The 17,143-nt window shown below is 44.1% G+C and overlaps 1 protein-coding gene across 1 annotated transcript; it reads left to right on the top strand.

Moving 5' to 3' along the window:
* The first annotated feature begins 5,500 nt into the window (after positions 1-5,500).
* Positions 5,501-6,918, top strand: LOC128341904 (olfactory receptor 13H1-like). The gene is made up of 2 exons (XM_053288553.1): positions 5,501-6,295; positions 6,766-6,918. The coding sequence occupies exons 1-2, from the start codon at positions 5,501-5,503 to the stop codon at positions 6,916-6,918; spliced, it is 948 nt and encodes a 315-aa protein (XP_053144528.1).
* Positions 6,919-17,143: the final 10,225 nt, after the last annotated feature.

Genomic DNA, 17,143 nt, shown 5'->3' with positions numbered 1-17,143 from the left:
GGTATTGTCGAAAAATATGGACACGCAAGCCAAAGAGAAGTTGTATGAACTAAGTCAACTGAAAATTGAAAAGAAGGTAAAATATTTGGGTATTTGGTTATCTGATAAAAACTCAATGTTATTTCAAAATAATTATGGGGTTATTTGGGGTCAGGTGAAAGCCGACTTACAAAGATGAATAGGATGAAATTATCACTGCTGGGTAGAATTTCTGTTATTAAAATGAATGTACTACCAAAGATGTTATTTTTATTCCAAATGATACCTGTAATTAATACTTTGACATGTTTTAAATGTTGGCAGAAAGATATTTCTAATTTTATTTGGCAAGGGAAAAGACCCAGAATTAATTTTAAAAACTTAACTGATGCTAAAGAAAGAGGAGGTCTTGCCCTCCCAAATTTAAGATTGTACTTTGATGCAGCATGTTTGGTATGGATGAAAGAATGGATAGTGTTAAGAAACCCAAGAATTTTGGATTTGGAGGGCTTTGACAGAAGATTTGGCTGGCATACATATTTATTTTATGATAAGACCAAAGTACAAAGGGATTTTCTTAACGATTACATTAGAAGAAGTTTGATAATAGTTTGGGAAAGAAATAAGAAATATTTAGAAAACAAGGTACCTCTGTGGTTATCTCCGCTAGAAGCTGTTATGTGCAAAGAACTGAATATGAAAACCAGATGGCCGACATTGTATTTATTTATTTATTTATTTATTTATTTGATTGATTGATTGATTGATTTGTATACCACCCTTCCAAAATGGCTCAGGGCGGTTTACAGTTAAAACAAACCACTAAAACAGTAAAGAGCTAAAACAAATTAAAAACAATATAACAACTAACAATTTAAAAACATTTTAAAACAACAATTATACCATTACAGTAATTAAACCCCCCGAAATCAGGTTTTAAATTTTAAAATAAACCAGATTTTAAAACCCCCCAAATTTAGGATGCTGAGTAAGCTTGGGTGAAGAGATGGGTTTTCAGGTGTTTTTTGAAAATTGCCAGAGATGGGGAGGATCATATCTCAGCAGGGAGCACATTCCACAATCTCGGGGCAGCGACCGAGAAGGCCCATCTCTGTGTAGCCACCAAATGAGTTGGCGGTAACTGGAGACAGATCTCCTCAGATGACCTCAATGGATGGTGGGGCTCGTAATAAAGAAGACGCTCTCTTAGATACCCAGGACCTAAGCCGTTTATACCCAGGGCCTAAGCCGTTATATTCTGCATATAACGAAGTGTTGAATAAATGTGATAATAAATGGGAATTGAAAAAGGAGGAAGAGCTAAAAGACAGAGTGACTAACTGGTTTCAATATTATCAGTTAAATGAGGTTTTTTAAAAAGCTTTGAAAATAGGTTTTGAAGAGCGGAAATCAAAATTTGAAATAGAGTTATGTGAAAGTGATATAAAATTAATTACTAAAATGTATAATCTGGTATTATGTGAAGAAACAAGAGATGAAGTGGTAAAATCAACAATGGTAAAGTGGGCACAAGATGTAGGTCATAATATTAATCTAGAGGCCTGGGAGAAGCTATGGAAGAAAGACCTCAAATTTCCAGCGTGCTATAATTTAAAAGAAAATTTTATAAAAATGATGTACAGGTGGTACTTAACACCTAAGAAACTAGCTTTAATATATAAAAATGTATCTAATAAGTGTTGGAGATGTAAAGAAAGCGAGGGGTCCTTTTACCACATGTCGTGGTCCTGCAGGGAGGTAAAGAGGTTTTGGGATATGATTTATGATGAATTCAAAAAGATTTTCAAATGTCTATTTCACAAGAGACCTGAATCCTTCTTGTTGGGCATAATTAATGAAGAAATCCCAAAAGAAAACAGAAATTTATTCCTATATCTTGCAACAGTGGCTAGAATGGTTCTTGCTCAGAAATGGAGACCTGTGGAAATTCCAGCAAGAGAAGAATGGTTGATGAAGGCATGAGAATATGCAGAAATGGCAAAACCTACTGTATTAGTAAGAGACAGTTATATAGAAAGTTTTGTAGAAGATTGGAAACCCTTTCTGTGGCATATGAAAACCAATGTGAATTTGGATTTATCAATGGGGCTTGAAATGTAAAAATAACAGTTGGAGAATTTGTTTTAGTAATGAAACTAAAGGATTACTATGGTGAGGAAAATAAAGACTAGTACATAACAACTAGATATATAAATATGAAGAAAATATCTATTTGAGAGCAAATATGGATGTTTTAGTATAAATAAGGATGAACTGGAAGTCACATTGGTATAGAAAAAACTAATAAAAAATGAAGTTTTTTTAAAAAGCCTTTGCAAAGGTACCATGTTGCAAATTGAAGGGGGTATTGTTGGCAGCCTTCCCTCTTTGTGCTGAGCCCTTGCAGAACCTTAAATGGATCATACTGAGAGCTTCCCATCTGTCTACATTCCCATGAAGAAGGAATGTTGCCAGCAGCTCTCCCACCTTGTGTTTCTGTCTAGTTCTGGCTTCGGCGGCAGGTCTGGGAAGAGGAAGGAAGAATGGCTGGTCAAATGGCTTTACAATATGGGTGAAGGAGAAAAGCGTGCTTGCTTCAGGGGTGAGGTTGGGAGGTGAGGTGAGGTAGAAATTTACACCTTGCTTCAGGTGCTCAAATATCTTGGCATCTAATATTCATCAGGAGAGAAAGCTTTGTGTGTCATCTCTCAGACTTTGTGTCATGTTCCACATCTCTAGCCACCTAATGGCACAGTAGGGAAATAACTTGCCTAGGGAGCAAGAGGTTGCTGGTTTGAATCTCCGTTGGTGGAAATACCTATTTCTGTCTACTTTTCATGTAGTTTTAGCTAAAAGAAGAAAAAAGAATGGCTGTGAGAGTTAAATGCGTTAATATGAGTGCTGTCCTTGGAGTTCAATTAAAGACCAGTCCTGGGAGTCACCTTTGGGACTACCCGAGTACTGAAGCTTGTAAACCACAAGAGAGGACACTAGGGGAGACTTTTGTCTCCAGGAACAGATGTTCTCATGGCAGGGATGAGAAATTGATCTCCTAACATAAATCCACAAAACTGCACATTGTCTTTGGAACTTCTTTGAAAATTGACATTGACGTTCCTCACTTTTTCACTATTTTCTGAGGTGTTCCTCCTCCTCAGACTGATTTCAAAAGCTAAATCAAATATTGAAAAAAGCCCTCTTAGAGTCTGTGAGAAGGATTTCTAGGTATTAACTGCCACCAATATAAACAAATTAAATATTCATTTTGGAGGTGTCTCTTTTGAATAACCAGTCTTAGGTGGAAACTATCATTGCTAAGCCTTTTCCTTGGCAAAAAGCAAGAGGACACTGTGTGAAAACTCCTATATGAATGATGGCGAGATTCATGAACTGGATTTGATTGAATGGCCTGACCTTGAAGAGATATGCAAGCCTGCTTGTTCTTGTCTTTGAAAATCCTTTAGACAGAAGAGTATATTTTATCCAAGATATGTCCAGTCATCACTGGGAGAATTAGCACTGGGTAAGCAAAAACATTTTAGTGATGGAAGTAGTGTATGTATAACTGCAGAATGTGGATACCATTTCTCATTTTTGCATGTACCTGAATTCTTTTCTTTAGCGTTGAGAAATAAATCAGCATTAATGTAACTTGAGTTACATTGCAACAGCTTGAGTTAGAAATTTCACTTTAGGCACATGAAAGATCAACGGACTTGTAAATAATGATTAAAAAATTAAGCAGAATCTTCCTAATCAATACTTCCTATACGTGTTAATAGCTAACAGGAAAACCCCAGACTATAAACAGCTGAAAGTCTGTTTTGGAGAGGAGAGCTGGTCTTGTGGTAGCAAGCATGACTTGTCCCCATAGCTAAGCAGGGTCTGCCCTGGTTGCAGCTGAATGGGAGACTTGATGTGTGAGCACTGCAAGATATTCCCCTCAGGGGATGAAGCCGCTCTGGGAAGAGCAGACAGTTTCAAGTTCCCTCCCTGGCTTCTCCAAGATAGGGCTGAGAGAGATTCCTGTCTGCAACCTTGGAGAAGCCACTGCCAGTCTGTGAAGACAATCCTGAGCTAGATAGACCAATGGGCTGACTCAGTATATGGCAGTTTCCTATGTTCCTATGTCTCTCCTTCTACCCAGTTCCCTCTCACCCTACTTTGGCTCACCTCTCTTCTTTAACATTCACTCCAATGGACTCTCCCTGCTCCAGATGTTAACTGATTCTCAGTGGTACCCCATCCACCAGCCCCTAGCACATGTGGTAAGGACATGCATGTTCTGTGAGCCCATATATCCTTCCCATCTTCTATTGCTCTGGGGTGTATTTCCATAATCTAATGTGAAGTGATTCATCTGAAATGTCAGTGCTACAATGTGTATAGATAGCAGTTTGGATGAAGAGCACATTTGCAGTGATGGGCATGTGCCTGGTCTTTGGATGAAGACCACCTTTGCAGTTATGGGCACGGCGGGAAAAGACATGCACCCTCATGGAGCAGTCATAACATGTTCATGTGTGCTCAGTCAGGACTGTTGGAAGAAGTATTGTCTGAAGTGACCCTCTATCAGTTTACAACTGTCTTGGATTATTTCTGTCCATCATAAGCAAGCTCCCTTCAACATTCTAAGCGGGCAAGGACAAAAGAGATAGGCTCCAGTGAAACCTCTGTGGGGAAATGAAGAAATGAATAATTATATGGGAGTAAATCCCATTTAACACAATGGGACTTCCTTCCTTGAGATCAAGCTTCTTAACGTCAGCCCCCAAGCCACAAAGCTTTGAGTGGGTGAGGCGAGCAAATCCCAAGAAAGATTCATTCCCAGCCACCATGAGCCACAAAACCCTGAGGGGCTCTTCCAGCAAATCCCCATTTACCACAAAGTGCCTCCAGCTGCACACTACCTAACCCAGTACGCACTTCCTGCCCAAAGTGACCAACTAACAATTAAATGGCTTCCTGCCCCAAACATGCACCATCCAAGCAACCAGTGGAGAGCAGGCAAAAAACTGTCTACTAATGGCCAATCAAGTGGGAAGCAAAAATTCCTACTCATCCCTGGAAAGGGCAACCAGCTCTGCAGCCCCGGGCAAGGATGAGTGTGTGGCTGCCGCGCTGCTCCAGAATGTTCAAGGGATAGGAGGGGAAGCTATTATAAGGTGGCTCCCCACCTGATTGGCCATGCAAAACTGTGTGGCCCAATGCACGGTGTGCCGGCCCACACTTTCTCATTCCCGCTTAGATCTCAATCAGGTCAGTAGGTCCTAATTGTGCCTATATGTGTATTGGATTGTGGCCAAAGAGCCTGAAAGTAGCTTACTCTGTCTGTGTATGATTGTAACCATTGTGTTTTTCAGTAAGTGGAGAAAATATGCTTCCTTTAGAACAGACCTCCAGTCCCTTGCTCCAAGAAATGAGCTTTTAGTGAGCAGCAAGATTCTCAAATCTCTTTCTGTATCATCTCTAAACACTTGGTTTTCTTCTTCTGTACAGGAATGACAAGACAGAAGATGTCATGGGAGCCTCAAATGAGACAATGGTGACTGAGTTCATTTTAATTGGATTATCGGACCACCCCAATGCTCAGCCTGTGTTCTTTGGGTTCCTCCTAGTGGCCTACCTCATTAGCGTTCTTGGCAATGGCTTCATCATCATGTTGAGTATTGCTGACCCACAGCTTCATACCCCCATGTATTTCTTTCTCTGTACTCTTTCCTCCATAGATCTCATTGTGACCAACAATGTTGTTCCTGAGATGTTGGTCCACTGTTTTATTCACAGGCCCACAATCTCATTCTCCAGATGCCTGACCCAGATGTACATTGGTCTATTACTCATTGTAACAGAGTGCATTCTGCTTGCTATCATGGCATATGATCGCTTTGCAGCTATATGCCAGCCTCTACACTACATGCAGATCATGAGCTGGAAATTCTGCATTTGTCTGCTGGTATTAGCTCTGTCTTTCTCATCTCGGATGACCCTCATCAATGTGCTACTGCAGCCAACTGACTTTTGTGGCCGAAACATCATGGACCATTTTGGATGTGAGCTTGAGCAATTCCTTAAATTGTCTTGCTCTGACACACACACTAGTGAGCTCTTCATGCATGTTTCTGGTCTCATTATATTAATACCACCATTTGGTTGCATTGTTGTGACATATGTGCGCATAGGCCTGGCTGTACTGCGCATCCGCTCAACAGAAGGTCACAAGAAGGCCTTCTCCACCTGTAGCTCTCACCTTGCTGTGGTCAGTATCTTTTATGGCACAATCATGATCATGTACTTGAAGCCCCAAGGGACATCTGTTTCTGACAAGGACAAGCTAATATCTTTAATGTATGGGGTTCTCACTCCGATGCTCAACCCTCTGATCTACAGCTTGAGGAACAGAGATGTGAAGGGGGCTTTCTGGAAACTGATTGGAAGGAAGATGTCAGAATAAAGAACAGTGTGCTCTAGTTCCTTTGTAGATATGCCTACTATAGTATGCAATTTTTGCAACCCTTGAGTGCAAGAGCTAGTGATGGAGAGCCATCAGTGTCAAATTCCAGCTCTAGTAAGGTAAAGTGTGCTGTCAAGTCGATTTCAACTCCTGGTACCCACAGAGCCCTGTGGTTTTCTTTTGGTTGTATGCAGGAGGGGTTTACCATTGCCTCCTCCCGTGCAGTATAAGATGATGCCTTTCAACATCTTCTTGTATCGCTGATGCCCGATATAGGTGTTTTCCATAATCTAGGAAACTTTTATGGCACAATCATGATCATGTACTTGAAGCCCCAAGGGACATCTGTTTCTGACAAGGACAAGCTAATATCTTTAATGTATGGGGTTCTCACTCCGATGCTCAACCCTCTGATCTACAGCTTGAGGAACAGAGATGTGAAGGGGGCTTTCTGGAAACTGATTGGAAGGAAGATGTCAGAATAAAGAACAGTGTGCTCTAGTTCCTTTGTAGATATGCCTACTATAGTATGCAATTTTTGCAACCCTTGAGTGCAAGAGCTAGTGATGGAGAGCCATCAGTGTCAAATTCCAGCTCTAGTAAGGTAAAGTGTGCTGTCAAGTCGATTTCAACTCCTGGTACCCACAGAGCCCTGTGGTTTTCTTTTGGTTGTATGCAGGAGGGGTTTACCATTGCCTCCTCCCGTGCAGTATAAGATGATGCCTTTCAACATCTTCTTGTATCGCTGATGCCCGATATAGGTGTTTTCCATAATCTAGGAAACTTTTATGGCACAATCATGATCATGTACTTGAAGCCCCAAGGGACATCTGTTTCTGACAAGGACAAGCTAATATCTTTAATGTATGAGGTTCTCACTCCAATGCTCAACCCTCTTATCTACAGCTTGAGAAACAGAGATGTGAAGGGGGCTTTCTGGAAACTGGTTGGAAAGAAAATGTCAGAATAAAGAACAGTGTGCTCTATTTCCTTTGTAGATTTGCCTACTATAGACAAATCCTGCCTTTTGCCTATTGCCTATTTGCAATTTCTAGTAACGCTTTGATGTGAAAGCTGGGGTGAAGAGTCATATTAATGTCATTTCAGGCAAGATTAACTTTCTACATAGATTTCAATGCTCTGCTGATAATCATTACATTTTCTTTTTCTTTATTTTTCTCATTTAATTTTTATTGATTTTTAACAATGATAACATCCATAACAAACACAACAGACAAAATTGGACTTCCCGCTCATCTCTTTTCGTGAAATAACAAATATAAAGTTATCTTCTTACAATATTAATAAAAAACAAACCACCATAAATTTAAAGCTTAAAAAACAGAAAGAACCATAAGCCTACCCTCCCTGCTTTTCAACCTTCAGAATCTGCTGCAAGATCTATATTGAAGAAACACTTTAAATACCACTTCAATGTTGTCTACATATTAACAACTATAACAGACAGTGTTGTCTAGATATTAACAACCATAAACTATAATTTACCTTATTATAATTAATTAAAAAAAGAAACCAATAACACACATTTAAAACTTAAGGGGAAAAAAAGAAGTTTAAGGCAAAAGAAAAGGGAAAAAAACCCATTAATCTACCAAATCTGCATTTCAAACTACCAGTCCAACTATAAAATCCATATTAAGGAAATGACTCTTTACATATGATAGAAGATAAAGATAAAAATAAAGAAAAAATTATATAAAATAAAAAAGCCTCAAACCATCCTTGAAACTTTCTAAGCTTTAATCTTCTATCCATAATTATAGGTTCTGTCATCTCCACATAGCCCAAAAGTCTCTATCAGCCAATCTCCCCAAAAACATTTGGTCTTCCACTTCGATGCATATGTTGCTCTTGCCAACATAAAAACATAGATTAAATTATTTGCAAACATTCTCTTTATAATATTCCCAGCAGGAAGGACTCCAACCCCCCAGGGAACATCACCCCAATATTTGCTTTTATATACCATGTCCCAGTAGGCCCCAGCCCACCCACCTATCCACCACATGAGAAAAGAAAAAAGAGTGAGAGAAGAAACATGAAAATAAGAAAACCCTCAACATCTCCACACCCCTCCAAGATCCACCCCCAACCTTTTTATATATCAATACCAACTTTTTAAATATCAAATACCATCTATAGATCATTTTGTATTAAATTGACTTATAAATATAACATTGGATAAGTTTTAACTCATTGTTCCATAGCTTTTCCAGTCTGCCATTTCTATATTGTACCCAACATATTAAACCCAATTTGGCATAACTGCCCTAACCGATTCCTCTCTTGTCTCCTCCAAAAGCAACAATAAAAATTCGGTCAGCTATTAATTTAATGAAAAGCTGTACTGAAGAATCTTTCACTAGTTTGTTTCTTTTAGCCAAGTCTGAGATCAAACTAAAAGCTGTCTTGGTCTGGGTCTCATCGGCTGTAATTTCCACGAGTGCTGTAAAGTCTTCTCCAGATGGTTTTCCAATCTTCTGGTAAAATATTTCTAAAATGTCTCTAAACCTTAGAAATCTCTCTTCATGTCTTGATTCCGACAGGGCCACCCTATCTGGGCTTGATAATCATTACATTTTCAAGTGTTATAACCACATTTCCACCTATGCAGCTATGTGCTTCACACAGCCAATTGTCATTGCTGATTATAACTTTCTACCACATGTGCACAATGCAAAAGAGACATGTGTATTCATTTCATGAACGATTCCAGAATTTCCTTTTTAAAAGCGTGACTCTGATGCAAAATGTTGGACAATGTAAAATGAAATCCTTGTGTCCAGACCTGAGGGAAATATACTTGTGAATGGTCAAAACTAAGATGTATGATTACAGTTCTCAGGTTATTAGCAATCTGAAGCAAATGATGGATCTTTGATTTTGGGGTGAACTTTGGAATTTATCAAGGCATGTTAAAGCCTGAAAAAAAACACTAACATGCCTTGATAAATCCGTCTGCACAGCCATGGGTTTTTCACTGTTTATTTATGGAATATTGCCTCTGATGAAGCCTTTCGGCGAAACAGCTATTATCCCAGGCCGGCTGTCTTGGCTTTCCTCCTGGCATTACTCGGCTCCTCCGTTCGCTGTTATCAGCCACCTCAGCACATGTTGTCTGTTCTGTTTGAAAGTTTGCATCATCAGCTGAACTCCAGGCATCTATGACATCTTCCTGAGCACATCGGCCCCTTCCTCTGGATTTGAGTATTCACCATTAGGGATGTGCAAAAAATTTCGGACACAGAACGATCTGTGCCCGAAACAAGCAATTTCGGGTGATTCGGTTCCGAACCGAATCACCCCCGATGTCCCCCGATATTTTTCGGGGCCGAGCCGAATCACCCGAATTTCGGGTCCGAAAAGTTCGGGTGATTCAGGATGACATCTCTTTGAATGTCACGCCTTTTTGCATCAATTGATTTGAATTCAAAAAGGTCTGAAGTGATGTCAGCCCGAATTTTGGGACCCAGGGGCAAAATAGTGGGGTGGGGTGGTAGTGCCTAATGGTTGGAGGCTTCCACGCAAATTTCAGGGGAATTGGGCAAAGGGCTTATTTGGGGGGAATTTTTGAAGTTTTAGTGTCTTTGGGGCAGTTTGGGGGCATAGAGTGGGATCTGGCCAAAAAGGGTGGGGTGGGATGGTAGTGCCTAATGGGTGGAGGCTACCACCCCAATTTCAGAGTGATGGGGCAGAGGACTGATTTTTGGGGAATTGTTGAAGTTTATGCATCTGTAAGGTTTTCCCCCATAGAGAAGCATTGAGGTGTCAGCAAATGGATAGCTTCACGCAGGGGGCAAAGTGGTGGCCTAGAGCAGTGTGGGGTTGGTGGTACTGCCAGGGCTGATTTTTTGGGAATTGTTAAAATTTACGCGTCTTTAAGGTTTTTCCCCAGAGGTATTCTACCTCTGAAACAACAGAACCCTGTACCCCATGGGTTAGAAACCCATGGGGGTGGTTGGCACCCTATGTGCACTACACTACCACTCGCTCTGGGCCACCCCAGCACCCCCCAAGTGCACTTATGGGGCTGCTGACACCTCAATGCTTCTCTATGGGGAAAAACCTTAAAGATGCATAAACTTTAACAATTCCCCCAAAATCAGCCCTCTGCCCAATCACTCTGAAATTGGGATGGTAGCCTTCACCCATTAGGCACTACCACCCCACCCCACTATTTTTCCCCAGATCCCACTCTATGCCCCCAAACTGCCCCAAAGACACTAAAATTTCAAAAATTCCCCCAAAATAAGCCCTTTGCCCAATTCCCCTGAAATTTGGGTGGTAGCCTCCAAACATTGGGCACTACCACCCCACTCCACTATTTTGCCCCTGGGACCCATTTTTCCTTCCTGAATCGATTCAGATTCGGATTCGGAATTAATCCAAATCCGAACCGAATCAGGGGTGATTCGGGTGGCCCAGATTCGGGCACAGAACAGATCGGGGGTGATTCGGTTCGGGTCCCAGACCAAATCACTGAAAACCCGAATTGCACACCCCTATTCACCATTTGCTTTGTATGTTCTTTTTACATTTCTACATTTGAGGACATTTTGGACTCCATTTGGACATTGCACATATGTTTTTGTGTATTTTGTTACTGCATTTTGCAATTTTATATGGTCTTATGTTTATCCATATTCACATGTATGTTACCGATGTGGCTGTTTGCTATAATGTGTGTTTATAGTTGGTTTTTCATTTTGTCATAATACACATATGTATTATTCTTTATTGCATTCATATATACTTTTGTCCATGGGTTTCTTTCTATTGTTCTTGCTTATCTAGAATTGACTTCATCTTCCACAAACTACTGCTTAGATATAACAAGTCTTTTAAAGGAATAAGGTGGTTTCTTTGGGGCAGCTCTTTAAACTCTCTATTTCATGTCATTCAGTTTGTTACATAGATGATTGTCCCTCCTTTCCTTTTAAAAATTAACCTGAGAAATGTAATTTTAAAATTAACAGATGAAATATGGCTCAGCATGCCGCTAGTCAGAGAGAAAGACACACACAGAGGCTCTCCCCACGAGCAGTGGGGAGAGCCAGATGGGGTTAGGCAGCAGGGGCATAATGATAGGGGGCAGGGGGCACATGCCCTGGGTGCCACTTGGCAGGGGGTGCCAAAAAATGCCCCGCCTATCCCCTTCCTTTCCCAAAATTTGTAAAAATTTGTAATTTTTTGTAAAAAATTTGTAAAAATTTGTAAAAATTTTTGAGTCCGGGTTGGCGGCGGCGCCCCTCCCCCCCCTCGGCACAGGCGCGGCTTGCCAGTCACTTGCCGGGTGGGGTGGGCGCTCCCCCACCATTGGCTCCTGGCTGATGACTCCTGCTTCTGTAAAAACCCCAAATGTTGCTCCCTCGATGAGATTCTCCTCCAACCCATCCCCCTCTGAATGGGGGTGGGAAGCAGCAGCTTCCATGGCGCAGAGGTCGTGTCCTCTGCTATGTTTCCTGAGCAACAAGGAATCTCTTTCTCTAGAAAAGCAGGCGCCACGCTAATGGGACTACTACTACTTCTGTTCGGCTTGCCTCCACCTCCTCTAGCCTCTAAGGCGTCAGTGCAGTGGCGCGCCAGATTTCCTCTCTCTGCTGCTTTCCTATCGCTAGGTGGGATGGCGGTAATCACGTGGTACTTTCTGGCGGTGGCCGTGACTTGTAGCCGAGCCTTGCTCCTCTGCGTGCTCTTCTCCTTGGTACGGTAATGGCCCAGCTCAGGTGAGTGAGCGGACGATGCGCGAGAGAGCAGCAACTCTTGCGCACTCTTGACTCCCCTTGGAAGCCTTCCCAATCCCCTCTCTGTGGAGCTGCGCTCCGGAAAGCATCGGCCAACAGTGGCAACACAAAGCCGAGGGAGCTTTTCGCAGGGGATACCCCCGGCAGCAACACCTGCAACGCCCGCCCCCCGGAACTCACCCCGCACATGCCCTCATCATCCCCGATTAGCAGCAGCCCCTTAGAACCCACACAGACGACACCCCGCCGTGACGCGAAGCTTTTCCTGCTGTGCATGAGGGCAAGCCGCAGAGAGTGAATGCCATTTGCAAACACGGCAGCAGCAGCTGCAGGCAGGCTATGAAAGAAGGGGGAAGACGATCGGGGACGCGGGGGGGGGGAGAATTCAAAAGGAGTCACATCCCCAGGTCAAATCCAGGCTGCAGGGGAGGGAGGACGCTGCCCGTGCCCGCAAGCTTGTCAAGATCACCGACATGAGAGACAGGGAGTCATTTGGGGGAGTCATCCGATCGACTCCCCAAAACTTTTAAAACAGGGGCGCAGTCTGGGGAGGGTCCAGTCCCCCATCAGCGCAGCACCAGACGGTCCTCCTAGGCATGCTCGAGAGGGAGTCACTAAGACTTCTTTTTTTCCCCCTGCCTAGAAGAGCATAAAATTGCGCCGTGGGTGCAGCTTTTCCTGCGCAATCTGCCTGTAGCGATGGTAGAGTAGAGATTGTTCCCATCGTTTCCTAGGATTTGCTCGCTCCTTTCATTAGATGTTTTATTTTTCTTTGCAATGCCGCAGTAAATTTGTTAAACTTTAGGGCTTCTCAAGGGCAGCTCTGGGGTGGGGGACAAGAGGGCAATGCTTGCCCCGCAACTGGAGGGGGGGCTCACGCAGGCTAAGAGCCCCCTCGGATTAGGTAAGGTGCTTCCACATCTCTTTGCTTCCACACGTTGCATTCAGGCGAGAAATGGCTCCCCCCCCACCTCTCCTTCAGGTGCCCAGTGTGGTCAAACTCTGCCTCATGGACTCCCTGCCTCCCAGGCACAGAAACTTCCAGCACTCCAGTCTCTCCCTCTCCCCTTCTTTGCCCGAGATATGAGCAAGTTCTCTATACAAACTGCATTTCCCCAAAGAAAAGGTATTTTGCAATTTTGGTCTGGTCGCACCCGCTTTCTCCGCGCTCTCTCAGCGTCCCCAGGGGGGGAAACCCCAACACCGGTGTGTGGCTTGTGTTCCTTGCTGCCTGTCAAGCCAAGCCAACTGTGAAATATCTAAGGGGTACTGCTGGTTCCCCTTTTAAATGAAGGAGAGGGGATGGGGTGGTGTTGGTGGAAAAACGGAATGTCCAAGGGGAGTCTCAACATTCAACAGATGGATATTGAGTTGGGATGGAGAGAAGTTGCCCTGATGCAAGGCGATACATTTTGCCTGCATCCCAAAACCCTCTTCTTTGCATTGAATTTTAAAAAATACATATAGAAAATTGGGGCTGGTGCTTGTACTTTTGGAGTTTCACAGCTGCCTTGAGTTAAGAAATGTTCTGTTAACCTGAACTCTCTCACTCCCAGGCTGTATCCATAACATAACGCTAATGAAGAGTAATAAGCAGATCAGAGAGATTATGTTCATGACAAGTAGCTTTGCTGTAAGCAACATGTTTAATCCTATATAATAAAAGGCTAAGTGAGTGGCCGTGGCTTTGGAACGTTGGGGATCTGCGTCCCTGCCTCCCTGGGCTGTTCTGGGCCTGCGCGAAGCGCAGGCCCAGAAGAGCCCAAGGGACACAGGACCTCAGACACCAGTGTCCCACAGCCACGGGTGGCCATTAGCCGGTGTGTGGCGGCGGGGGAAAGTGGCCGAGGCGGCGGCAGAGCCGCCGCCTCAGCCATGAGCTGCGGCACGGCGAGAGGAGGCCGAGGCAACCAGAAGCGGCCGCCCTGAAAAAGGCGAGGGCAATGGCGGCAGGGGAAGACCGAGACGGGGGACAGGGAAGCTGGGCGAGGTGGCGGCGAAGCCGCCAACGAGGCCCCCGCCCGCTCACAGCCGCCGCCGCCTGCTCACCCGCCCTCCCAGCTGCCCAAAATCACCTTCCCCGCTCCCCCCCAAAAAAGATTAAGGGCCAAAATGGCCCATGAGAAGGTCGCCGCCCCCGCCTATCGCCCTCCCAGCTGTTGAAGACCACCTTACCCGCTCCAGCCCGAGGGAAAAGAGAGGAGCTCACGAGCTGAGCTCCTCTCTGTGCTAAGTCACTGCTCAAACTGCCGCTATGAACGCAAAGGACGCCTATTGCGTCCATTGCGACAGTATAGGCAGCAGCTTAACACAGAGAATAGCTCTGTTTCCGAGTTCCTCTCTTCTCCTTCGGGCTGGAGCGGGTAAGGTGGGCTCCGGCAGCTGGGTGCGCGGGAGGGCGATAGGCAGGGGCGGCCACCTTCTCATGGGCCATTTTGGCCGTTATTCATCCACCACCCCCCCAAAAGTAAAAGCAAAATAAGGAAGAACAAAAACAGAGACAACAACAAAACAAAAAACAAAAAGAGAGAGGGGACAAGGGGGGGGAAGAGACAGAAAGAGAGAGAGAGAGACAGAAAAGACGGGATAGAAAGCTAGCGCCCGTTATCATAACGGACTTAAAAATACTAGTAAATCATAATGCCAGTAAATTTCCAAAATGTTTGTAGTGTTTCTGTTTCTCTTTTTAAAAAATGTGCAATATGGATCCACTGACAAGTGACACTGAGAAACCAGGGACATAATCCATGTGGAAGTTATCCTGCACAACCCCTATGGAAATGAGGGATTAAGAACTTCCTGCTGGATCATGTCCCAAAGTCTTAGCCTTACCTGCTGCATCTCACAGGTACTGAATGCTCGTATGCACGTGATGTCTGGGTTCCCTCATAGTGGGGAGGAGTAGATCCTTGCCAAAAATATAGGGCAAGTGTTGGATGGTCAACATGGGGCTGTATTAATCAGAAGAGAGAGTTTTGCAAAGCCACAATGCAGGGGTTGTTCCTTGGACAGGGTGTGTGTGTGTGTGAGAGAGAGAGAGAGAGAGTTGTCTGTCTTGTTTAGTTCTATTTGCAATATCCATTCTGCGGTTGTGTGTAGAGTTGGGGAGAGTTAACTGCGTGGTGTAAGAGAGAGCTTTGTTTTATGTGACTCTGGAGTTCAAATGGATGTATTTTGTGTGAAGGTGTGGATTTATGGACCTGTCCGAGTGCTGCGGAGCTGCGGTTTTCATGCAGTAAGGACGATTTCTGAAATGTGTGTCAGTCAGATGTATGTGGGGGGGGGGCGCAATTTCAGTGCTTGCCCTGGGCGCCATTTTCCCTAGTTACGCCTCTGTTAGGCAGGGAAAATGGGGCAAGCCCGCTCTCCTCACACATGAGCACCCACAGAGCCTGATCTGGCCACCCAAATGATTACAAGCTCTATCATGGAGCTGGTAGGGCCTGTGGGGATGGAGGGGCCGCCTGGCCCACAGAAGTCCCAGGATGCCCCGTGCGGGTGCACGGGGTATCCTGGGGAGACCCCTGAGACCAAGAGGCTTGTTTTAGCCTCCCAGCAGGGGTCTCCTCGTGAGTCGTCGAGGTCTGCTGTGTAGACGTATGATCACCAGAATGGGGTTAGCAGAGTGCTCGCTCTGCTAACCTCACTTGGGGGGTGGAACCTAAGCGGCCTAACTGCTGGGAGCCACACGGGCTGGGATCCCTTTACCTGCTTTCCTGTGGTTGTGAGAATAGCCTCACATACTGCTTCCCAGCCAGCTAAAAGTCTATATTCATGGCTAGTGCAGGCGGGGGCTGCTTTTTGTTGCCCAAACTGTGCATAATGGCTGTTGCAACTCAATCCCTTCATTCCCATTGATATCGCTGTGCAGAATGGCAGCCAGCCTTTTAAAAGATTAAGAGTCACTTCGCTCCAGAGTCCATGGAGTTTACTCAAAACCACAATACTAGAAGCCCAGTTAGATTGTATACCCAATAGGAGGAAAGGTACCACTAAGTCCAGGAGGATGCCAGCATGGCTAACAGGTACCACCAAGGAAGCCATAAAAGGGAAGAAGACTTCCTTCCAAAATTGGAAGGCCTGTCCAAATGAAGAGAACAAAAAGGAACACAAACTCTGGCAAAAGAAATGCAAGGTGACAATAAGGGAAGCAAAAAGAGAGTTTGAGAAACATTTAGCCAAAAGTATCAAGGGGAATAACAAAAACTTCTTTAAGTACATCAGAAGCAGAAAACCTGCCAGGGAGGCAGTTGGACCATTAGACAATGAGGGAGTGAAAGGGATTATTAAGGAGGATATGGAGGTTGCAGAGAAGCTAAATTAGTCCTTTGCGTCTGCCTTTATGGCAGAGGATACTGAGCATATACCTGTTCCTGAACCAGGCTTTTTAGGGATGGAGGCTAAAGAACTGAATCAGATAGAAGTGACAAGGGATGATGTTCTAAACTGTCTGGAAAAACTGAAAACTAACAAATCACCAGGGCTGGATGGCATCCATCCAAGAGTCCTCAAAGAATTGAAATGTGAAATTTTCAACCTCCTTGCTAAAATATATAACTTATCCCTGAAATCGGGGTCTGTACCAGAGGACTGGAGAGTAGCAAATGTAACACCGATTTTCAAAAAGGGATCCAGGGGCAATTCAGGTACCTACAGGCCGGTTAGCTTAATGTCTGTTCCAGGCAAATTGATGGAAAGCATCCTCAAGGATAAAATTGTAAAGCACATAGAAGAACAGGCCCTGCTGGGAGTAAACCAGCATGCCTTCTGCAAAGGTAAATCTTGCCTCATCAACCTTTTGGAGTTCTTTGAGAGTGTCAACAAGTGTGTGGATCAAGGTGATCCAGTTGACATAGTCTACCTGGACTTCGAAAAAGCTTTTGACCAAGTTCCTCTTCAAAGACTCCTGAGGAAACTTAGCGGTTATGGGATAAGGGGACAAGTA

Source organism: Hemicordylus capensis, chromosome 2, assembly GCF_027244095.1.
Source record: "Hemicordylus capensis ecotype Gifberg chromosome 2, rHemCap1.1.pri, whole genome shotgun sequence".
NCBI classification, from domain to species: Eukaryota; Metazoa; Chordata; class Lepidosauria; order Squamata; family Cordylidae; genus Hemicordylus; species Hemicordylus capensis.
Note: the sequence above shows the minus strand (reverse complement) of the source record. Positions and strands in the feature narration are given on the sequence as shown.